General features: G+C 31.2%; 2 protein-coding genes across 6 annotated transcripts in view; one reads left to right on the plus strand and one right to left on the minus strand.

Moving 5' to 3' along the window:
- LOC149032904 (fatty acyl-CoA reductase wat-like) overlaps window positions 1-1892 on the plus strand; it is a 103295-nt gene extending 101403 nt beyond the window's left edge. The window contains exons 8-9 of one of the 2 annotated variants that reach the window (XM_089171646.1): window positions 127-384; window positions 473-1892. In XM_089171646.1, coding sequence (XP_089027772.1) covers window positions 127-384; window positions 473-578 — 364 coding nt within the window. In that variant the 3' untranslated portion in view covers window positions 579-1892. The remainder of the gene's footprint in view (window positions 1-126; window positions 385-472) is intronic. The other variant, XM_089171645.1, reaches the window with a different exon arrangement.
- A 16661-nt stretch (window positions 1893-18553) lies between these two features.
- On the minus strand, window positions 18554-22663 carry LOC149032908 (putative fatty acyl-CoA reductase CG5065). Of its 4 annotated transcripts, none has more exons than XM_089171523.1 (9): window positions 22451-22663; window positions 21711-21890; window positions 20996-21089; window positions 20667-20912; window positions 20378-20523; window positions 20006-20308; window positions 19613-19873; window positions 19268-19525; window positions 18554-19180 (listed from the first exon to the last, which is right to left on the minus strand). In XM_089171523.1, the coding sequence occupies exons 2-9, from the start codon at window positions 21878-21880 to the stop codon at window positions 19075-19077; spliced, it is 1584 nt and encodes a 527-aa protein (XP_089027649.1). In that variant the 5' UTR covers window positions 21881-21890; window positions 22451-22663; the 3' UTR covers window positions 18554-19074. The 4 variants fall into 4 exon arrangements, with proteins under 4 accessions (XP_089027649.1, XP_089027648.1, XP_089027647.1 ...); XM_089171522.1 differs by having other exon boundaries at window positions 19613-19876; XM_089171521.1 differs by having other exon boundaries at window positions 19613-19906.
- Between the last annotated feature and the right edge of the window lie 2156 nt (window positions 22664-24819).

The following is a 24819-nucleotide window of genomic DNA, read 5'->3' on the forward strand; positions in this document are numbered from 1 at the left end:
GCATAACGAAAACAGGAAGGGAAACGTTTGCACGTAAAAAAAATCCGACATTTCATATGCACCAACCTAATATTTATTATCCGTCGATGAAATAGAGCATAAATAAATTATTGGCCATTTTTACAGACTGCTTAATGTCTACAGAAAAATAGAGAAGTTTAAACATATAATAAGTTTCTTCACAATGAATGAATGGGAATTTACAAACGATAATGTCTTGAAGTTATGGGACAAATTATCTGTGGTTGGTAAAAGTAACTTCTTCTTTAATGTTGCGGATATTGATTGGGAGTGTTTTTCTATTACTTACATGAGAGAAATTCGAGTATTTGTAGGTATAGACCCGATGGATACGGTTGATGAATCGAGACCTTATATTAGAAGGTAAATGTTTTATTATCTTTTTTTTACAAATAATATTATCTTTATCCTATGTATAATTAATTACTCTTTTATTGTTTATCGTTTCCAGGTTGACAATAGCTCATTATACGTTGAAGTGTTTTAGTTATTTTTTGATTCTTTGGATTTTATATTCTTTATTATATTCTCTTTTTACTTACATGTTTTATTTTTGACAATCTGTAAAAAACGACAATAAAATGATCTGTTCATAATTATTAACAGATAGAATAGGATAATTGTTTTTTTAGAATATAAGTAATTTTCCCTAAAGGTTTGAAATATTTTTGCATTTAGATTCATTGTCTTCATTTTTTGAAGAGAAGATGTCTACACGTTAAAACTATTAGCAATTATATAGAAGTAGGGAACTGTTTTTATAGTTCAAATAATATCTGATGATTATAAGTGGAATGATAAAATGTTTAATGTTTACTTAGAAAGATTAAGAACGTAGAAAAAATGGAAATAAAAAAATAAAAATTTATCCATCGGTCCTGTCTCATGAAGAATACAATAACTACAAATAGTTTCTCAAAAGAAGAAATTCCTTTACTCCTAACATTTATATAACCAATTACCTCTTAGGCACTACGCGCCACTATAATGACTTTCGCAGATGCCATCTTTTAAAATATATCATACTCCTATTTGTATTAATAATTATTAAAATAAATTTTTAACGTTAGAGTATATGTGATATATTTTAAAGAAAAATTATTATTCTACCAATAAATACTTTATTTTAATATACTTTCGTAGAGAACGGCATTGTCTGTTGAACCCTTTTGTACAAAAAAACAGCTCCGCGCAAAGTTCAGCAGTGCTTAAAAAATTAAAATAATGCGAATAATATGTAATTACGAATGCTGCATCGATAATATGTTTATATATTTAATAGAAAATCTTTAGATGTACAATTCTTTAAAAATAGTTTAAATGGATCGTTTATTTTGAATGTGGTTTAAGTCTATTAAAAAAAAAAAAAAGAGATATCACATAATTTATGCTTAATTTATTGTAAACTTTTTATGTGGATAACTAGTTAATATTTAACTTCTTAAAAAGTGCCCATGTTTTGTACAATTTAAAATTGATCGGTAAAAGAAATTGAGTAATCATTGATATGATAATCCTTAATTATCTCGAAACAAGAGAAAGTAGACTTAACCACTTTCAAAACGGTCGGTCCAAATGTTTTAATTAAAGTAAAAAAGTTATGACTGCCATGTATTTGATAAACATAAAATTATCGATAGTGAATATCCAATTATATGTGACCAAAAATGATGTTTAAGAATTAGAAATATTTCAATAAAATTATTATAGGAATCTTTTAAGTAGTATATACGTCATTTGAAATATATTATATAATAGAAACATTGTATACGTATAGGAGGACTGAAAATATCAAAGTCCTTCATATAGTTCGCTGAAAAATTCAGAACCTCGCATGCAGAGGAGAAAAAAATAAAATCTTTTCGTAGCTACATTGAACAATTGGTAGCAATACTTATATACAATAGAAATGTATTGCGGCTACTACGTAAAAGAGGGTTGAATAATTTTGCATACCTATCCTAGTAGATGGTGCAACACGTTTATCACATCAATAATATTTAGTATTAAACGTTTTTAATAGATAGTAGAAGAGGTCATAAAAGTATTTTTCCTTTTTGTAATGCTAGAAAACGATATTAATAAACTAACTTTTTTTTTATTATTTCTTCCAATACCAATTTCCCATGATCATTTTAGAGTCTTTTAAGATATGTATAAGATAACAATATTATAATAAATGAACCCTGCACACAATTATCTTCATCCTGATATTGTGCACTCATCTTATTCTCTCAAAACTTGTACTTTTGATCGTTTAACTTCTTACACGTGTGATCTTCAAACATGATATTTTTTATATATTTTATATTTGTCTGAACCCCACAAGTGTAGAATTTTGTGGAAAATCCAATGTCCGCGGGCCGAATGGCTAGTTACTGACCACCGTAACAGCCAATGAGGAAGCCGGACACAACAAGGGATTTCACCTTTTTATTTGCGATCTCTTGGAACGAATTTTATTCCACAATATACAGAATTTATATACAGAATTTATATACAGAATTTATATACAGAATTGTATACAGCATTTATATACACACGCACGACGAGATACAGAACGATAAATTGATACGGAAGAGCGTGCAAGCGCAGTCGACTGATAAGCTTGGCGAATAAAATTGAACACCTATCGAGAAATCCGTTGGATCGATGATCTCCGAGGAGCGAGGAGATGATCCGGGATGTTTGTCACTAGGCCCGACCAATCAGATTCCCAGGTGCAATTACGCCGCGAGTTCTGACCAATCGGCCGCCTCTACATCATGGTTTGGTTTCAAAGCCGAGGCAGAAAGTATCGCTGCTAGACGCGCGCACCTCTAGTAGTTTTTGGATACGTCTGCCGAACCTGGCGCTGGCAGCCGCGAGATGTCGGCACCGTCCTGGTGCAATGTGGGGAACAAGGTTAACGGAAAAGGTTGATCTGGAGATTTACGCGATAGTCGTCAATTAAAGTAACAAAAATATATATAAATTTATTAACAAGATACAACTAAACTCTTGGACGCCATATATAGGACTAACTTACATTTCGACCGTTACGTTCAACTTGGGTTTAGTTAGTCTAGTACCCGCATAGGGAGGAAGGGCGCCAGTGTGCCGCGTCGATACACTAGGCACGTATCGCCACAACCACTCCCTCCCTAACATTTAACCTATCTTATTCTTAACAATATGTACAGTCTTTGAGGTTAATAATCTTTGGTACCTAATAAGTTTTAAATTGCACAGTTTTCTTTTCTTGTAGGTTTTCAAAAAACGCTGGTTTTAAACGTTCTGTAGACATATTTGTTGCTATTCCTTTGTAATCTATTTTAAAAACATGATCTGTCAGTCTTTCTATTATTGGAAATGGTCCTTCGTATGGTGCGTCTAATGACTTTTTCATTGCGTCTACTCTTACAAAAACATGGGTGCAGCTGTACAAGGTTTTGTGTACGAAAGGTTTGCTTTTTATATGATGTGCTGTTGGTACAGGACGTATTCTTCTCATATGTTCTCTGAATTTTTCTATATACATCTGTGGATTATCTGGTAGCTCTTCATTTAGAAAAAATTCTCCGGGAAGTCTTAGCGTTACTCCATATAGCATTTCTGCTGCGCTTGCTTTTAAATCTTCCTTATAGCTAGTACGTAAACCTAATAAAACTGTTGGTAAAATATCAACCCATTCTGTTGAACCGCTACAAATTATAGCTGTTTTGAGAGATCGATGCCATCGCTCTATTATTCCATTTGAAGCTGGATGATAAGCTGTTGTGCGAGTTCTTGTGCAACCTAAAAGTTTAGTCAGTGCATTAAATAATTGAGATTCGAATTGTGTACCTTGGTCTGTAGTAATCGTAACCGGAGCTCCAAATCTAGCGATCCATGTGCTATATAATGCGGTTGCTACTGTGTCAGCTGTTATATCTTTTATTGGAGTGGCTTCAGGCCATCTTGTAAAACGATCTATCATTGTAAGACAATATGTATATCCTTTTGATGGTGGTAATGGTCCTACGATATCTATATGGATGTGTTCGAATCGTCCCTTGGGTACCTCTATTTTTTCCGGAGTGATTTTATTATGGCGTTGTATTTTGCTTTTCTGGCACTTAATGCATGTTCTACTCCATTCTCTGATGTCTGCGTTCATTTTTGGCCATACGAAACTTTTCGCGATGATTCTCTTGGTGTTTCTACCACTGGGATGCGATAAGTTATGGGTGGCATTGAAAATTCTTTTACGTAGACTGTTCGGTACGTATGGACGTATATCATCTTTCTCTATGTCACAATACAGGTAGGAGTTTGAATCGTTTATTCTAATTTTGTACAGCTTCCACATAGGCATGCTTCCCTTTAAAATCTGTTGAAGTTCTTCATCTGTAGTTTGTTCTCTGATGAGTTCTTCAGTGGAGATTATGGTTGGCATGTCAATTTGCTCGATTCTCGATAGCGTGTCTGCTATTTGGTTATTTTGGCCTGTTATATGTACTATTTTTGTTGTAAATTGGCCGATATAATCTAGGTGTCTTAATTGTCTTGGAGTGGCTTTGTCGGATTTCTGGTGAAAAGCTTGAGTCAATGGTTTATGGTCGGTTTGTATAGTTATGTCTTGGCCTTCTAGAAGATGTTTGAAAAATTTTATACTTTTGTAGATGGCCAAAAGTTCTCGATCATAAGTGCTATATTTGAGTTGAGCTTTTTCGAGTTTTCTAGAGAAAAATCCGAGAGGTTTCCATTCGTCATTTTCCAATTGTTCCAAGACAGCTCCAATCGCCTTGTCTGAAGCATCAGTTGATAATCGTAGTTTTGCGTTTTCCCTAGGATAGTGTAGCAGTGATGTATCTGATATTTGTTTTTTACATAACTCAAATGCTTCTTCTGTGAGTGGAGTCCATTTTATCGGACGTTTGTCTCTTTTTTTGTTCCAGTTAGTAAGGAGTTTAGCAATATATGAGTTTCTGCTGCTTTTGGTATAAACCTCCTATAGAAATTTAGTATACCTAGAAAACGTCTTAGGTCTGTTATCGTTTTAGGTTTGGGGTAATTCTGAATTGCCTGAACTCGTTCTGTCAACGGTGCAATACCAGCAGAGCTTATTTCAAAACCCAAATACCTGACTTTTTCCTTTGCCAATATGCATTTGTCTATATTTATAGATAAACCGTACTCCTCTAATCTTTTAAATACTGTTTGTAGATGTTGGTAATGTTCTTCTACTGATTTAGAAGCTATTAATATGTCATCTATATAGCAATAACAGTAGTGAAGGTTACGTAATACCGTGTCCATAAATCTCTGGAAAGATTGTGCTGCATTGCATAAACCAAAAGGCATTACCAGATATTCGAATAAACCGAATGGTGTAATTAATGCTGTTTTTTCTCTGTCTTCAGGAGCTATGGGAATTTGATGATAAGCACGAGCGAGATCTAAAACTGAGTATATTTTTGAGCCTTCTAACTGATGTGTAAAGTCGTGTATATGAGGAAGAGGATACCTATCTGGTTGAGTTATACTATTGAGCCTACGGTAGTCACCGCATGGTCTCCATTCTCCAGTTTTCTTCCTTACCATATGTAAAGGACTAGCCCATTGACTTTTTGACGGTTGACAAATACCTTGTTTTAGCATTAATTCGAATTCTTTTTTTGCAGCTTTAAGTTTTTCGGGTGGAAGACGTCTCGCTTTTTCTGTAATTGGAGGGCCTTTAGTTACTATGTAATGTTGAACTCGATGCTTTGTACTATTGGTGAAGTTTGGCTTGGTGATCGCCACGAATTTCCTTAGCAGCTCGTGACATCCACTACTGCTATTGATCGTAGTAATTGTGGGGTGACTGGAATTGCTAATTTCACCTCTGCTAGAAAGTTGCGTTTTGCCATCAATCAATTTTTTATTTTTTATGTCCACCAGTAAATTATAATATCCTAGGAAATCTACTCCCAAAATTGCTCTTGTTGTTTTTGCAACTGTGAACTTCCATATAAATTGTCTACGTAAGCCTAGGTTTATGGAAAGTACTTTTTTACCATACGTATGAATGGTTGAACCGTTTGCAGCATATAGGTTATATTCGCTGTCTAATGTTCTCCTGTCACCAGATGTTTTTGGGATAACAGATATATCAGCGCCTGTGTCTATCAAAAATCTTATTCCGGATATTCTGTCTGGAATTATGAGGCGGCTTTGTCTCTGTGCACCATCTCCAATCGCCTCAATATTAGATGGTGTATCTAGTTTCCCTGTTTTCGCTGATCTGGGCCGGTCCAGTTACAAGGTTTACGACATCTCCATGACTTTTCGCCAAATTTTGCATGGAAATAGCATGGTCTATTCCTATTACGACTCCTAGATCTTGATCTATTCCTGGAATGATAAACTGGTCGATCATATTGTCTGCCATGATATTTACCTCTTACTAAGGCTTCCAGGTGGGCCATTTTTTCTGTGAGCTGTGCCATTTCGTCATGTAGTTTTCTACCTTGTGTTTCGTCTCCCGAGCTTTTGTCAACTATGGTTGCTACCTCATAATGCCCTGTTCTTTCTATTGTTTTATCGGCTAGGGTTGCTAGACGTTCGAGACCAACGTCTTCTACGACTGCTAGTACTTCCTGTATTCTCGTTGGCAATCTCTGTAACCATAGGGTTTGTAGGACTTGGGTACTTACATTGTCTCCTGCTAATAATTTCATTTCTCTTAGCAGAACTGAAGGTTTTTTGTTCTGTAGCTCCAAGCCTGTAAGGAGTTGTCGAAATTTTGATTCTTCCGACGCTGTTAAGCGTGTGATCAATGCCTCCTTTATTTCAGTATATGAATCGTTAGACGTGGTGGCAATTATGTCCGCCACAATTTTCAAGGTCGCAACATCCAAATGTCGGACAACTGCTGCGCTTTTTACGGCATCAGAGCGTACATTATAAGCTGCGAATTCACGCTCTAGCATCATGAACCATAGCGTTGGTTCGTCTCTCATGAAAGGAGCTAATTTAACGCTACGAAATTCGCTTGCCTGTATCTCGGGTCCTTTGTTCTCTGTTCGACTATCTGCGCCATTTTTTGCTGTACCGGTCTTTGTTCCCTGAATTTCCATTTTTTTCCTTTTTTTATATTCCCGGGTTTCGGCACCAATTATTTATGTGGGGAACAAGGTTAACGGAAAAGGTTGATCTGGAGATTTACGCGATAGTCGTCAATTAAAGTAACAAAAATATATATAAATTTATTAACAAGATACAACTAAACTCTTGGACGCCATATATAGGACTAACTTACATTTCGACCGTTACGTTCAACTTGGGTTTAGTTAGTCTAGTACCCGCATAGGGAGGAAGGGCGCCAGTGTGCCGCGTCGATACACTAGGCACGTATCGCCACATGCAAGACATCGGAGCTACGGATAGTCAACCATGGGGTGTCAGCACCGAGCAGGTGCGAGACGCCACAATTTCTTCTGTCTAGTTAGTAGTTTTCCGGAATAAAATCTGACGAAAAAACAATAGGATTTCTTATAATATTTGTGATTTTTTAGTTCAACAAAACTACCATTCTTTTTTGAAATGCAATATATTTTTATAAATAAAATAGAAAAACACACACAAACACAATACTGATACATTAAGACAAATGCTCTGTTCGATTAATAAACGCTCATTGCCCTTTTGGATGCTTTTTCTCTTTTTTGAGTCTATAGTTCGCCATAAATAATTTTATCGTTATTTGACTGTTTACATCAATTGGCCGATTTTCTATCAACGCTTTTATTTAATATTCTCACCAATGATTAAAATTCATTTCACTCGTCTACACACTTATCACATACATATCAAAAATAATTGGTGTAATTATTTAGTACAAAATTTAAATAAACAACAATATACGTTTAAATAACGATTATCATTTTTCGTCAATTTTTCATTTTTACAAAAGTTTATTTACACAATTAAATTTTTATCTTTTAAATATAACTATATTTTCATAATTGTGTTTAATCTAAAATTTGTAGTTTAAACTTTTTCAGTAACTTGCAGAATTATTGTGTAAAAATAAGAAACCTGTCATTTGGCTTACGTCATTTTTTTATCTTTGAATGTGTAACAATTACACAGATCATTTTTGTTCTGAAATAGTTCATAGAAAAATATTACTAATGTAAAAAGATAAAGGATCTTATAATAATAAGATATTTTTCATTATATAATTATTTACGTAAAGTGTAAAAGACCAAAAATTTTGCAGAATTGCAATCTACTTATCAGTTTTTATTTATTTATTGTATAAGTACTTGTAGTTAAATTTATTCATCTTTTAAAAAACGTTATTAGCTTGAATATATATCTGCAATTGCTACCATTTTATAGAGTTGTAGGTTAGGGTATTTATCTATATAAATTTTTATTCTATCGTCATAGATTCCATCACGGAATTATTCGCGTAATGTTTCATGCCGACTCTTCACATAATGATAATAATAGCACTCATCTAGTATTACACATAAGCTAAAAGCAAAGTCTCGTATCGGTTCCTGTTTATATTGTTTACGAAGCCTGAAACGACTTTCGTGTAAATCTAATTCTGGAGCTGAATCTAAACGACGAAAATAATGAAGTGTTATGTTGTCATATGAAGCAAAGTTGACATTAGGAAAATACTCTCGAACAACAGAATGAACATCGTTATCTACCATGTTATTGAAAAATTTAAGCTTTTAAGTGTTTGATGTTTCAATAACCTTTGCAACATATTCAAATTTATTTAACCAATCATAAAATGGGCCTTCATTCTCTTGATTGTAAGTATTAATCATCGAAAGTGCTGGATGTAGATAAGTAGATGTTTCTTTAAATTTAGTTAATTCAATGGCATATTCTACAGTTTCATCGAACGATAAGCCACGAAATTTCTTTAAAGTTGTTTTTATTTCATCGTCGCGCATTCCGTTAAGAAATTGTTCGCATAATCTTTCATCTAATTGACTTGTATAGGAACACTTTTCGGTTAATTTTCGTAAACTGTTACTGTAATTTTTTAATTTTTCGTTTTTATATTGAATTCGACATATGAAGCAATTTCTGTATAAATTACTTTCACAGGCAGGATCAAAATAACGTAGTGTGACGTTCCGCCACGATTCGCCACCCAAAATTTTTCGCAGTGATTCAAATCCAGCTGCGCGAGACATCATTCCAGTAGTTCACCAAATAACAATAGAAACAATTATAAGTAGTACATATAAAAGAATAACTATTACTCGTAGCTCTCGAATATTCGTTCTTTTTATTGAAATAAACTATTGGAAAGACTGTCCTGTGCAAAGCACAAGTCGGAACTATAGAAACATTTCTTGAAGAATCTCTTCCTAGAAGAATAAATGCCAGTTTATACATTAAAATCCGACACTACTCCAAGATTTTCCGTGGCGTCAGCAATATTTACTGCTGAACCCCTACCTTCCTTTTAACCAACGTTTAAGGGCAATAAAAGGGTAAATAAATGCTAAAGGAAAAGAGTCACGTTCGAGACTCGCTATGTAACGAACTAAAAGGTGTTAATAGCCATCAATATGTTCCGGTTTTCTCGCGTGGGCCCATCAACTAACTCATAAACCCTAGCAACGCATAGGCATAAAAGGCCCACTAATAAAAGGGGAAGACCTTCCCGGAAACTCCTCCACCTTCGCAAGCCTGTCATAAAACCACCACCTATAACGCAGGTAGGCAACCCTCACCATCATCCTGGGAATGACCGTCCCCCTTGCAACCGAATGTTAACCCCCTCAAGTCATAAAACCTTTTCCCGCGACTGAGTGCCACCAGGCTAGGAGATGCTGGTAAAGGCCACGTAGGCCCAACGAAATTTTTCTCTGTAGAACCTTCTAGAATCAAGGATAATTCTAAAATACTTTCGCGTCGAGACAATGTAATTTGCGATATTATGCGCCTGATTGAATATGTGTAATTAGGGATACCTTAGGATAGAGAATGTCTTAGGATAAAGTATAAATAAACCCCATCGCTAGAATTGCGCCAAGTACGTAGCTAATCGAAGAATAATGTAATGTAATCGTTCGAGAGTAACGAATTCATGGTTGACTAAGTATTAACGAGATGTAAACGAGAATTATTGTCCAAAACGTATAATAAGCATAAGAAGGACGTTTATACACGAGTAATAAGCTACGAAGTTATATGTATATGTAAGAAAATGTTAGATATATAAATGTATTTTTAGTCCATGCAGACAAGAGAATTTTCTCGAACGAGGATGCCCGGGACGCTTGGGCCAGCTAGGACTAAGAGTGGGGGTACGAGAGCTACCCCCTCCACGAAAGATTTTCGGGGGCTATATAAGCCAGAGTTCATCGCCCCCGCGGTCACTTACGGTTTTTCCTCTAAGCAGATAGTTTTAAATTGTCACTTACGGTTTTTCACTCTCTTATAGTTTTTCACTTACAGCTAAGACTTATAGTTTTTCAGTCACTTATAGTTTTCTCTTACAGTTTTCCACTCATAGTTCTCACTTACTGTCACTTCTTATAGTTACCACTTATAGTTAACACTTATAATTTAACTATTAGCTATCAGCTATTTAATATTTAAATATTATTTGATCAATCAATTATAATAAATAATTAACTTCGGGTCTTTGAGTGTCTCGACCCCGTTGGAAAGAAACCAGCCCAAGCCTCCCGTGCAATCTCGGAAGCAACCAGCAACTGTACTAAATACTGTAAGTCACCAATCATTTTTATTATCAATAAATTGTTGTTAAACCAGAGCTGCGGTCCTCTAATCTTCCCCCTTACTTCAAAACCTTCCTCAATCCACCCTCTTACCGTACGCTTTTTGCCAGATTATATCACTATTCTAAACAAGAAACGAACCAGCCTGGTCCCGGTTAAACTCGGTGAAAGCAGAGTGACCACAACAGGCATTACTATTACTACTTAACTTACTTCGTCCTCTAGGACGTAACAGTAGATAATAATTTATTATATCCTCGTATGAATGTTCAGAAAAGTTGACAGAAAGAAAATTTTGTTTGACACATTTATGGATATCAGGATGCACCATATCATTAAAGAATTCAAGCATTTATAATGTGGTACATGTATAATGTCTGATATGCACTCAAATTTATTTAACCATTAACAAAAGCTGACTTCATTAGCAGGATTGTAAGTTTAATTATCAACATTGCTGGATTAATATAACAAACTAGTCTAATATTTTTTGCCACTATATGAGTCGATTTAGACTAAAAACTAGGTGATAAAGCAGGATCTTTTACTAAATACTTCGTTAGTCTCAAATTGTTGAACCTAAAAGTCAATAATTTTTCTATTGTTCCTTCTAGAAAAAGATATAAATAACTTAAACTTTGTAAACTTTCAGCGTATTTTTCTATTGCTTTTCGTTCATAATAGTTTTGATTGGCAAAAGGTTTTCTGTGCGAAAGAACTTTATGGGAATAATTGCAGTAACTAACGTAATGGTTTATTATCTCTTCATATGATAGTTCGATGAATTTGACTTTAAGATATTTCTTTTCGATATCTTTGTGCATATTTTCGTTCACCATCTCTAGGAATAATTTACCCATTTCGTTATCCGGTACTTCGATTATATTTGCTAGATACTCGAATTTATTTAACAACCACCAAAAAATCTTATTTTTATTTCTTTCATCATATTATGTCTTTCGAAGTATATCATTTAGATAATGTGCTGTTTCATCGTCGTCTTTTAGTGAATCATTATCGACATCCATTTTTCTTTAACCAGAAATCGCTGTATATTGTTTATTATACTTATATCGATATTATTTTAAAAGTTTTTAATAGTGATTTTTTCCACTGTGATCAATTGTTTGAATACACTTTTTTTCAAGTAACTCAAAACACTTTTTTAAAAAAAAACTAATAAAAGATATATAATTTTTTATTTTTTTTTATTTTTTTAGGCTTATTTGTGCGTAAAGATTGAAGTGTTTTAATGTTTGTTAAAAAGTTGTTTATAAATTATAAGGATTACGCGAATAAACGTTATTAATTTCAATTAATATCTTAACGACTCAATGCATGATTAACAACTAATCCATTTAAATATTACTGCTCATAGATAAATTTAGTGTGGAGACTTTATTTCAGCGTCCTACGTTTGTCATTAATATGAATAATAATAATATACTATAACGCTCCGTCTACGTGTTGCTATGGCTTTGTTATAAAACGTTTATTTAATATAATTTTAAGCTATTTTATGTGGTCAAATTAATATTCACTAATAATTTAGACAATTAAAAATAATCGTAAAACAACATAAAATTTTAAACTCTAATTTTAATACATCTTAAATTAAAGTAACATTGTTTTTCTTTGTCTAAACCACAAATTGACATTGTTTGAATTAGAAATTTATCAAATGAGAAAAATGATTTTATCACTTAGACGTTTTTAAATTTATTGTAATGTTTTCATTGAATATCAGAATTTAGGAATACAGGTTTTCATTCCTAATTCATTCGCCTCTACCGATGACCATAAATAAGTTTTATGGTTTAACATTCCCGGCTTAGATCTAGAAAATTTATGTTTACCTCTTGAGAAACTATTTATTGCATGCTCACGTTTGCGGAAACCGTAAAATTTATTAGTGTTAGCAAAATACAGGGTACAGAAAAATATTCTGCAATAGTTATCGCTTGATTAAATTAACATTAATAGATATAATAATTTACAATAATGAAAGTAATCCTAAAAATTGTTGAAAATAACCGCTATTTACTTCTTTTATAAAATTAAATTTTCATATATATTTAAATTACAAATTTGTAGATAATTCACGTAATATACAATACTCAAATAAACTATACTAAAATTTGACATAAATAAAATGAAAAATAGAAGATTTTATTTTGTTTTGAGCCGTATTTTAACTCTCTGAAATTTTAAGTGAATATTAATTTGACTCCATTAAATATGGTAGTATTATATTAAATTAAAGTATTTTAAGTAAGTAAATTACAAATTAAGTAAATTAAAAATAAAATTTAATAATATTTGTTTTTTCTTTATACAAATTATTATGATATTACGTTATAAAATAAGTTAAATGTATATATTCAATTTCTCTTAAAATTTCACTAAAAACTGCACCTTTGAATCTTATAAAAGATCGTAATTTCTGGTGTATATATTTGTCTTTCACTTATCTTATCTTACGAAATTTGCGTCATCGAACCTCGCGAATTTGCGTAAATTTCTTTTTCACTTTTTTTTTATATAAAACTTTATATTTTTTTCTACACTGTTCGATTCCTTTTTTTATTCTGCGTTAAAAAGTATATAATAAAGATCATTGATATGTCAATAGTTTACGAGATATCCGAAGTTTTATAACAGTAATGTATTTTATTACAATAAATGTTCGAATGTTTTTCCATTTCATTCTAAACAATTAGATGCGCACATTCTATTGCGCTTTTTTACATATTTCATTACATTTTTTATTTGATTTGAATTGATATTGGAACAATACATTGTTATACGCTCCTTATATAACTTCCAATATCTCGTAAACTATTGTCATTTCGATGACCTTCACCTAATACTTTTTAACGCAGAATAAAAAAAAGAATCGAACAGTGTAAAAAAAGAAATATACATTTTTATTTAAAAAAAAAAGTGCAACTGCATCTAGCCGGTGCATCAATACATCTTCAAAAAAAGTAGGGTCATAGAAAGTTGACAATTGTTGTGCCAAATAACTTTTCCTTTGTGATTGTCTTTTATTGTTACTTAAAAAAAAGGTGTTTTACGCCACCGTTTTAAAAATGACCCTGTATTACAACAACTTTTACTTACCTCTTAAACTCCATAAAAAGTGCTGGTCAACGGTATTTCGAAATTCTACAAGTTCCTTGGCACATTGAGCTAAGTTTAAAAGATTTTCTTACATATTCCATACATATAATCTCGTAGCTTAATACTCATGCGTTTACATCCTTCCTATACTCATTATACGTCATTGGACAATAACTCTCAACTACATCTTGTTAATACTTAATCAATCATCAATTCGTTATTTTTGAACGATTACATTTCATTATCCTTTAATTAGCTACATACTTGGCGCGATTCTAGCGATGAAGTTTATTTATACTTTATTCTAGGACATCCTTTATTCTAGGGTATCTTTAATTACGTATATCTAGTCATTCATTCAATCAGGAGCATAGTTTCGCAAGTTACATCGTTTCAAAGCAAAAATATTTAAGAATTATCTTTGCTTATATAAGGTTCTAAAGAGTAACTTTTCCGTTGCGCCTACGTGACCTTTACCAGCGTCTCCTAGCTTTGCGACACTCAGTCGCGGGAAAAGGTTTAATGACTTGAAGGGGTTAATATTCGGTTGCAAAGGGGGATGGTCATTCTCCAGGATCTTGGTGAGGTTTGCCTACTTGCGTCGTGGGTGGCATTTTTATGACAGGCTTCATATGTAAAATATAGGCGGAGGTTCTGGACATTGTGAAGTGGGAGGAAATCCTTGGGGAGGTCTTATTTTTATTAGTAGCGCTTCTATGCCTATGCGTCAATAAAATTTATGAGTTAGCTGATTGGTCCACGAAAGAAAATTGGAGCATATTGGTGGCTATTAAGAACCTTTTAGTTTGTTATATGATGAGTCTCGAATTTTACTCTTTTCCTTTGACATTTATTTACTCTTTGATTGCCCTTAAACGTTTATTAAGAGGAAGGTCCCTGTTCAGCAATAAATATTACTGGCGCTACGGAAAATCTTGGAGTAGTGTCAGACATTAATGTATAAAATTCGTACTTAATATTCTAGGAAAAGGTTCTTCGAGGGATGATTTAATGGTTCCGACTTGTGCCTTGCACGGGACAGTCCTTCCAATAGTTTATTTCAATAAAGAAAATGAATATTCAAGAATTCCGAGTAATAGTTATTCTTTTATATGTACTACTTATAATTGTTTCTAATTTTATTTGGTGAACTACTGGAATGGTGTCTCGCACAACTGGATTTGAATCACTGCGAAAAATTTGAGTAGCGAATCGTGGCGGAACGTCACACTTTCATATACCAAAACTTTGTATTGATATTAATTAAACCGGCTGCATAAAAAATTCACAAAAAAAACCCTTTTTTTACCCTCTAAGGTGACGTGTCCCCTTAAATTTAATTTTTTTATTTACTATATTTTCACTTGATAGTTAACAATATTTAGGCCCTACTATATATAAACTGTATTTTTATGTCTTCTAAAGTCGATGGGCAGTTTAGGTCCACAACGCACATAAAGATAATTCATGCCAATTGATAGAAAGTATTATAAATTAACGAAATATACAACAACACGATAACCTTGAATGTCTGTGTTTTCAAACACATTTTCCTTAATATAATATTTGACTATGTTTTGAAATGTTTTGTTTACGAGATACGTGCACATAATGATAAAAGTGATCTAAGTCATATATCTCTTGTTTCGAGATATTTAAAGATTTATACTTGAACACTATATAAATTCTATACAATATTGGAATAACAAACATTATCTAACGATTAATTTTTGTTAATATCGTGAAAAAACATTGAATTTATATAGATTATAATAATGTAGTGCGTAATAACTGATAAACTCATTTTTTATTAATTCTGACTTAGACCACTTTCTTAATTGTGGGCACATATCATCTATAAATAATTAAAATTTATTTTCATCGAAATGATTAATTTTCTGAACTGTGCTAATTAAACAATTTGTCCTCTTGTTGATAAGGGGGGAGGACAGTAGTATATATTATTAAAATATAAAAAAATTTTTTTACCACCTAGTAGAGTAGGGGAAGCAGGGGTAATAGCGCTCTCTAGGTAATGGCGCTTACCTCTATAACTTTGTCAAAATGGAACTTAGCAACACGCAGCGTCGCGTGAATCGCGGTGGGCAGGTTCCTCTAAAGACCCTTTAGAAAAGACGCGCCATGCATATTGCTGGACTGAAAATTTGGGGGGACAGCTTCCGATCCAACGCGCAGCTATGTTTATCTTAAGTATGTATTAACGGCTGTGGTTAGTTTAAGATTGGAATACTTTTAGTTTTTATTGTGATATTTATAATTAATTGTTTTTTCTTTTTTTTTTAGTAGTTTTCTATAAGTTTAAGTTTAATTTACTCATTTAATAATTACAAGTATAAATATAAAAAACCTAACCTATAACCTATCGTTTGTTTACGGACTAAAATGTATGAATCATTCGCGTGCGATTACGTGACTACACGAGTTTCTGTCCCCCAAAAATGCTATATTGTTTATACATTGTACATGCTAGTTTCGACATACAATATTTCTCACCTGCATGTGAGGCTCTGAATTTTTCATTAATCTATATGAAGGTCTTTTGCTAAAAGCAAAATGGTATTTTATTCTTATTTTGAAACATTAATTTTTTTATGTTTATATTTTATAAATATGTAAATTAATTGTAAATTAAAAAAAAATAATTGTATCTTTTTTATAAGTATGAAAGTGGAATAAAACCTGCTGACGAAGAGACCATTATGTCTTTTGTTGCTGAAGATCTATCTATATGAAAATCTATGAGGGCTCAAATAGAGAGAATGAATGCAATTTTAAGAGAATATAAATCGTATTCAGCAGCTTCAGAATATTGAAGCAAATACAATGTTTCATAATCATGAAACTAATTAAACATGGAAAAAGTTGTATATGTTTAAAAAAAAATAAGTAATGAACTGCACATAGCATAAGTGAGTAGTCAGAATTGTACATTTGAAATAAAATAAATTTGTATTATTTATATGAATATATCTATATTAATTTAATCATTTGTTCCGTTATGAAAATATTATAAAATTATAAATAATAATATTACATCATTATTAATAATGCACAATATATTTGCAGCAAATGCGTAAATTAAATGTTTAAAACTCTTTATTTCATAGTCGCAGATCAATAAAATTTTGTATGACGTTTGCAGTTCTCATAATTATTTTTCACGCAATAATAAAAAACATTGAAAAAATGTTCAATTATTTGATACTTAACACAGTAACAATTTGGAAAATTAATGTTGATTTTCTCTAATAATACTTTTAGTAAATCAAATGTATTTTTCAATATGTTTCCAAGCAGATATCAATAGGTTTCTACGACTATTACACGATTTCAATAAAATTTCTTATTCATTCATTCACAAATAATTAAAAAAATTGCAAATGATAACGATAAAACTCATAGACTAACACTCACTACATATGTTTTTTTTAAACTGTCCGCTCACTCGAGGAGCAAAGATAGCGGATGAGAATACTCATCTCTATAGTGCTCTAGCGCGGGTGTTATAGACTATAGTTTTATGAGAGCTAGCCATTCGATAACGGCGGACCTGTACTGTAAACAGTCGGAAGAAATGATGAGGCAGCTGCAAATTAAGCAGCTGAGATTGGTCAACAGGGACAGATTAATCCTCCTGCAGGAGAACGCTCGACCACACGATGCAAGATCGACGTTACCTAAACTACAGGCACTGGACCTAGAAACACTTTGTCACCTACTGTACTCACCAGATCTCGCGCAGACATGCTACCATTTTTTTCGAGCTTTAGACAATTTTTTACAAGGAAACACATTTAGTTTCCAACATGCGATGGAATATGCCTTTCGCGATTTTATCACCAGCTGCTCTCCAAATTTTTTCGCTAGAGGTATTAATCGCTATCGTTAAAAAAGCAACGTTTTATTGATAGTTTAGGTGCATATTTTGATTAATTATATTATTTATTGCCAGAGATATAATAAACTAAACTTTCAGTCTTAAATCAGACATTTCGTACTTAATGACGAATAGTTAACAAATTCATATAAAAATTTATTGACATACTTCTAACTCTCGGACATCATTTTTTTGTCACATATATTTAGTTATTCACAATCGATAATTGAATGTCTATCAAATACATGGGCGGTCATAGCTTTTTTACTTTAATTAAAACATTTAGACCGATCGTTTTGAAAGTGGTTAAGTCCACTTTCTCTCGTTTTGAGATAATTAAAGATTATCATATCAATGATTACTCAATTTCTTTTGCCGACCAATTTTAAATTGTATAAAACATGGGCACTTTTTAAGAAGTTAAATATTAACTAGTTATCCACATAAAAATTTTACAATAAATTAAGCATAAATTATGTGATATCTCTTTTTTTTTTTAAATAGACTTAAACCACATTCAAAATAAACGATCCATTTAAACTATTTTTAAAGAATTGTACATCTAAAGATTTTCTATTAAATATATAAACATATTATCGATGCAGCATTCGTAATTACATATTATTCGCATTATTTTAATTTTTTAAGCACTGCTGAACTTTGCGCGGAGCTGTTTTTTTGTACAAAAGGGTTCAACAGACAATGCCGTTCTCTACGAAAGTATATTAAAATAAAGTATTTATTGGTAGAATAATAATTTTTCTTTAAAATATATCACATATAGTCTAACGTTAAAAATTTATTTTAATAATTAATATTACATGTATTACATAATATGATATATTTTAATAGATGTCATCCGCGAAAGTCAGTATAGTGGTGCGTAGTGCCTAAGAGGTAATTGGTTATATAAATGTTAGGAGTTAAGGAATTTCTTCTTATAAGGAACTATTTGTAGTTATTGTATTCTTTATGAGAGAGGACCGATGGATAAGTTTTTATTTTTTTATTTCCATTTTTTTTACGTTCTTAATCATTCTAAGTAAACATTAAACATTTTATCATTTCACTTATAATCATCACATATTATTTGAACTATAAAAACAGATCCGTACTTCTATATAATTGCTAATAGTTTTAACGTGTAGACATCTTCTCTTCAAAAAATGAAGACAATGAATCTAATAGCAAAAATATTTCAAACCTATAGGGAAAATTACTTATATTCTAAAAAAACCATTATCCTATTCTATCTGCTAATAATTATAAAAAGATCATTTTGTTGTCGTTTTTCACAGATTGTCAAAAATAAAACATGTAAGTAAAAATAAAATATAATAAAGAATATAAAATCCAAAGAATCAAAAAATAACTAAACCACTTCAACGTATAATGAGCTATTGTCAACCTGGAAACGATAAACAATAAAAGGATAATTAATTATACATAGGATAAAGATAATATTTGTTATAAAAAAAAATAATTAAACATTTACCTTCTATAAAAAGGTCTCGATTCTTCAACCGTATCCATTGGGTCCTTAAATAAAAATACTCGCAATCCCCTGATGTAAGTAATAGAAAAACAGTACCAATCAATATCAGCAACATTAAAGAAGAAGTTACTTTTATCAACAATAGATAATTTGTCCCATAACTTCAAGACATTATCGTTTGTAAATTCCCATTCATTCATGGAAAAGAAACTTATTACATGTTTAAACTTTTCTATTTTTCTGTAGACATTAAGCAGTCTGAAAAAAATGCCAATTATTTATTTATGCTCTATTAGATCGACGGATAATAAATAGCTTGTTAATCTAAAAATCATAATAAATTACATTGGCTTTTTTCCTCTTAGATATAATAGAACGTCCACTATTATTGCTGGTATCCAGTGTAAAAAAATTGTCATAAAGATATAGAAATAATAGTTTTTGATAAGCCATAATGAGACGTACCAAAGCACTTTTTTCGACGGGACTTGAAGTCCCTCAAAAATTACATTTCTCATTATAGTATCATAAGTAATTGGTCTTTGAACGGAGGAAACAGAATTATAAACTGGAATCTCATCGTCAACAGGTAAGTACTTATTATCACTGCTGGAAACATTAACACTCTGTGATATGTATCTGCAAAAAAAGTTCTAACTTATTTAATGTAAATGATATTTTAAGAGATTTACTAAAAGTTTATTTTAGTAGTAAACTAAAAAAGGAGATACAAATTACCGTTTTTGTGCAACATCCCATGCTGCAGCAATAATGTTGTTGACAACATAATCGGCAGGAATCATATCGATAGTTAAGTCTTTATCACAATACAGTGTTCGTAAAATACCTTTCGAGGAACCAAAAGCAACACCTGTAATTCCATTCAAATTGTTTATCCAGCCAGCAATTGGTTCCTTTTCTGTTGATACAACAACGGATGGCCGAACAATGCAAGTTGGAATTCCATTAGAATATTGCCGTACTGTATCTTCACAGATTGCCTTTGAAAATGCGTAACTGTTAGGCCACTTCCCCAGTAGCCTGTAGAACAAACGAATATGCCTATAGACTAATGTCTAAAAGAATGCAATAGGTTTCATGTTATATTACTTTGGGGTAATTAAATCTAATTGGTCTTCGGTTAAAATCTCTGTCAATCTAATTATGTCTTCTGTCTTCATAGGTGGCTTATACAATTTTTCTTCGATTTTATTGTAAACACAGTGCGAGTAAGCTGTTGAAACATAAACAAAGGCCTAAAGAACAAAATTATTATAAAATTAGAACAATTTATTTTTAGAATTAAACTAAGTTTTATATATAAATAAATTGATCTAGTGGGGAATTGTGCTTAAACATACGCATTTTTATACAGATGATTTAACTAGGAAGAAAATACCTTTAAGCTTTTCATCTCTTGTGCAAGCAAGAGAAGATCCCTTGTTCCTCTAATATTTGTATTAACTATAATACGAATATTGTCCAGAAAACGTACTGATGCTGCACTGTGAAAAATTACATCGGTATCTTTAATGCGATCGCGGTCCTTCTCTGACAATCCTAAATTCAATAGACTCGTGTCTCCTTCAATCACAATAATCTTATTTTCAACATCTTTTTGCTCTCTTTTCAGTCTATCAAAAATCTAAAGATTTAAATATAAACTGTAATATTCGTGACATCGTTTATTACGATCATAATAAATATAAAATGTGTAACTTTACTCACAACATCATTGAAATACTCTTTAAATCGAGTTTGCGGATCCTTCTGTTTCTTTGCCCTTACCAGCAAATAAATCGTTGTTATTTCTGGACAACATCTGCAAACCGCAGCAATTGCATTTATAGTAAAAGTTTTTAGCGGAAATTTATTTCTTATAAAATAAAACATTATTGTGTCAAAGCTTAAATATAGAAGTAAAGCAAAAAGTAGAAAAAGAGAAAAATAAAGAATAATAATCGTTATCTTTAAATACAGGTACTATTAGATAGATATATGTTCTAGCAAATAAATCTGTAAAAAAAAATAGTTATCTTTTTGCATGACAAAAACTCTATGCTATTTTCCTTATTTAGAAAGCTTACATTGCTTCGAAAGATAAAATTAATTAATAGACTTCAAACTTGAACAATATTTGTTGGTATTTATTTCACACAATATGAATCTCAAGGAGAATAAAACTACTAACAAAAACTATCCGATTGTACATACAATCCTAATTTATTTAAAATTTATGATTATAAGCTTATATTGAATGTACTGATTTAATTAAGAACGAAATAGTATATTTCTCACCTAGGGAGGTAAAGTAAGAAATGTCTCAGAGTACATGTAATTGTTGGCCGAGGCGAACGTCAACAACGCGAAGCATCGGCCAACAATTACATGTACTCTGAGACATCTCTTACTTTACCTCCCTAGGTGAGCAATATACCATTACCTTAAAAGTTTTTCCATTATAAGCCGTCCTATAAATCCTAAGCCTCCTGTTATAAAAATTTTCTTTCCAGAATAAAATGTAGCAATTTCTCCTCGTTGATTATAATAATTTGGCTCTTCTACCATTGATAATATTTCTTCTTGATACGTTTGTCCGCTTAATGATGCCATTTTTTGAATTCTTTTATAATAAAAAAAAAAACATTAAATACAAATAAAGTTAAAAAAATTTCACTTTATAGTATTTATCGATGACAGACAAATCTTAAAGATAAGTAATTATTTATAAGGGATTGAAATAGATGCTTTTATTTCTAATTATGCTTCAAAGTTGTTAGTTTTTAAATAAATGGAGAATTCAGTTTTTATTTATTTTTTAAATTAATTTTTCTATAGGAACAAACAAAAATAAAATAAGTCTATTTATTCTAATAAAGTAATTATTTAATAAAATTAAAAGTTTTTTGACATAATGTTTGAAAATAAACATGCCAATGAATATTTCTAATGACTGAAGCTATTCTCATATTCTATGGCCTTTTTAGTGTTTCATTCAATATAAAATCACAATAAATTCTTATCCAACTTTTAGTTTTATTCGAAACATAAATTGAAATTGAGAACTTAGTTCGTTTCTCCTTTTACCTTATTTATAGGTATTACACTTTTTTTAAAAAATTTGATCTTTTGTGAATTTCACAGTTGGGAATAGTATAGAATAGTAAAAAATAAAAAACTTACCTATTTATCTCAACAACTTTTATCACAATGAATATAATAAAATATGTCGACAAGTTTTTCGATTTTAAACTATTAAAGAAAAACTTTTATTAAATTTTTATCTTATGAAGAACTAAGTATGTTTGTTAGTTATTAAAAAAGATTATAATAAATAAAGTATTAAAAATGTCCTCTTCATAAAAATATCTTTAGAACTTTTTCTAAGTAACTTAGTTCAACTCCAAATTATGATTGAGTAATATTAGTTAGTCGGTCTCTGCATTTATATAGAGATAATCCCACTTGCATACAATGTACACGCTTAATATTATCAATTTGCAAACAATACAATAGGAAAAATCCTAGTCACCGTGAAAATGTTTGTTTTACAATAACATGCTAATTGAATTATTCTAAATTTTACACCGTCTTATAGCAATGTTTTATCGTAAACTATTACCATTTTGACCACGGTACACTCTCGAAGAAAACTAGCAATTTAGACAGCGTACAGTAGTCCCAATTTTATAACATGTTTCCAAAAAATGACAATATAGTTTAATATTTTGGAGAATTAGTATATGAATTTTTTTGAAATAGTTGACTACAAATCTAACATTAGTTCTTTAGCAGAAAGAATGGAAAACACAACACTAAAGATAATACTTATGTCAATTTAAATGAAAGTAATGTTATTTGTGGCAATATCGTTATTTTAAACGTGTCCTTTTTTATTGTAATTATCGATAGGATTGTTAAATCTGTGCTAGATAGGTAAACATTAACTACTGTTCACGAGATAATTTTTTTGATAATAAAGACTATTATTTAGGTAAATTATAAGAAAATTACTTAGTTTCTTTCTTTTTCCGTTGGCAGTGTTTGACGTGAGATTGTCACTTGAAGATAGTAATAATCTCTTATTTTAATTGAAGATTTTTTACAAAAATTTTTTAATAGGATCTAATTTGTTATCCTTTGAATAGAAACACTGGGTGATTATTATAAGTGTAGAGAACTATATATATATAGATATATATATATTTCTATCAATTGCTATCGCATTCAGCATTCTATCTTAATTGATACAATTTGGATATTGATCGTTTCTATTAGCTACCCCCATAACAAGATAGTATCGGAGCTCTTAGGTATATATGGTAACAATATTAAAATAAATAATTTCTACAATTATCTTACTCTTGATACTGTGCATTCGGCTGAATCTCTCGAAACTTATTTTTTTTAAGGTTACACTTCGAACACATATAATCTGCGTACAATATTCTTTTTTAAATGTAAATAATAAAATGGATTTTTGCGAAAATTAAATGTCAATAAAGAATCTTTGACTGTGGATCAGGAAGTACAGAAACCATTTCGCGGTGAGATTTTAATCGGTATTGATCGTGGTATACGACATCGCTTATCTCAAAGTTCAATGACCATCGACTTTTTATTGGACATCGGAATAAGAATCTGAATTAAACAAATCATTGAAATATTAATTACTGTCGTTATCTTGATTTGTAAACAACTACTAATTTTAATAATCGTACTTTTGTACCAGTTGATCATTCACCGGATGCAGAATAAAACTCTGGCGCGATATTTCTAAATTTAATTGTAAACTTTGTAACAAAAATAATGCTTGGCGAATGTGACTGTACAAAATTATAATAGTTTACATGTTTAATTAATATTCTCTTTTTTTCTTCTGACACATCGTTTTTTTCGAAATAATGAAAAGAAACACTTTGTTCTTTTATTCAAATAACTTGGAAAAATACGTAAATGTATGTATATATGAAATAAACATTTAAGGTGTATATACATAGTTTAGGCGATAAAATTAATATGTAGTTTCTTCCTTATTTTATTTCCTGTTTCAATACGCTATCGACCTTAGTGAAAGGTTACTCCACTCGGACAATAGGAGGAAACGATATTCCGTTGTTTAAAAAAAATGAAGTTCCGTTATGCATGATTTCACTACGATTTTTATTAAAAACAAAAGATGTACCCATCGGTTCACTATGGGAGGGAGGATCCTTCTGTTATTAATCGATAGTATTCAAAATCTTCTCCCCTTTCCAAAAGGGTGTTACTCATTTATGATATAAATATGTGAAAGAAAGTAAGAAAGCAGTTCTTTAGTCTATCAGTTCTTAATCTGTATCAGTCTGCATATCTGTCAGTATTAGTCCATAGTTCTTAGTATAATAATTATACTTTTAGTCTGTGACAATCTATTACAACATGTGTTACTAATATTGAAAGCACGGAACCAGATACCAGGAGGGCGATCGACAAAGGAAAATAACTAGCAAATACAAATGAAAATAAAAGGAGAGATTATTTTCGGAAACACGCCGCTAAGAGTCGTTATT

This window comes from Polistes dominula, unplaced genomic scaffold, assembly GCF_049000335.1.
Source record: "Polistes dominula isolate Pdom_NZ unplaced genomic scaffold, Pdom_raw_medaka contig_26, whole genome shotgun sequence".
Lineage (NCBI taxonomy): Eukaryota > Metazoa > Arthropoda > Insecta > Hymenoptera > Vespidae > Polistes > Polistes dominula.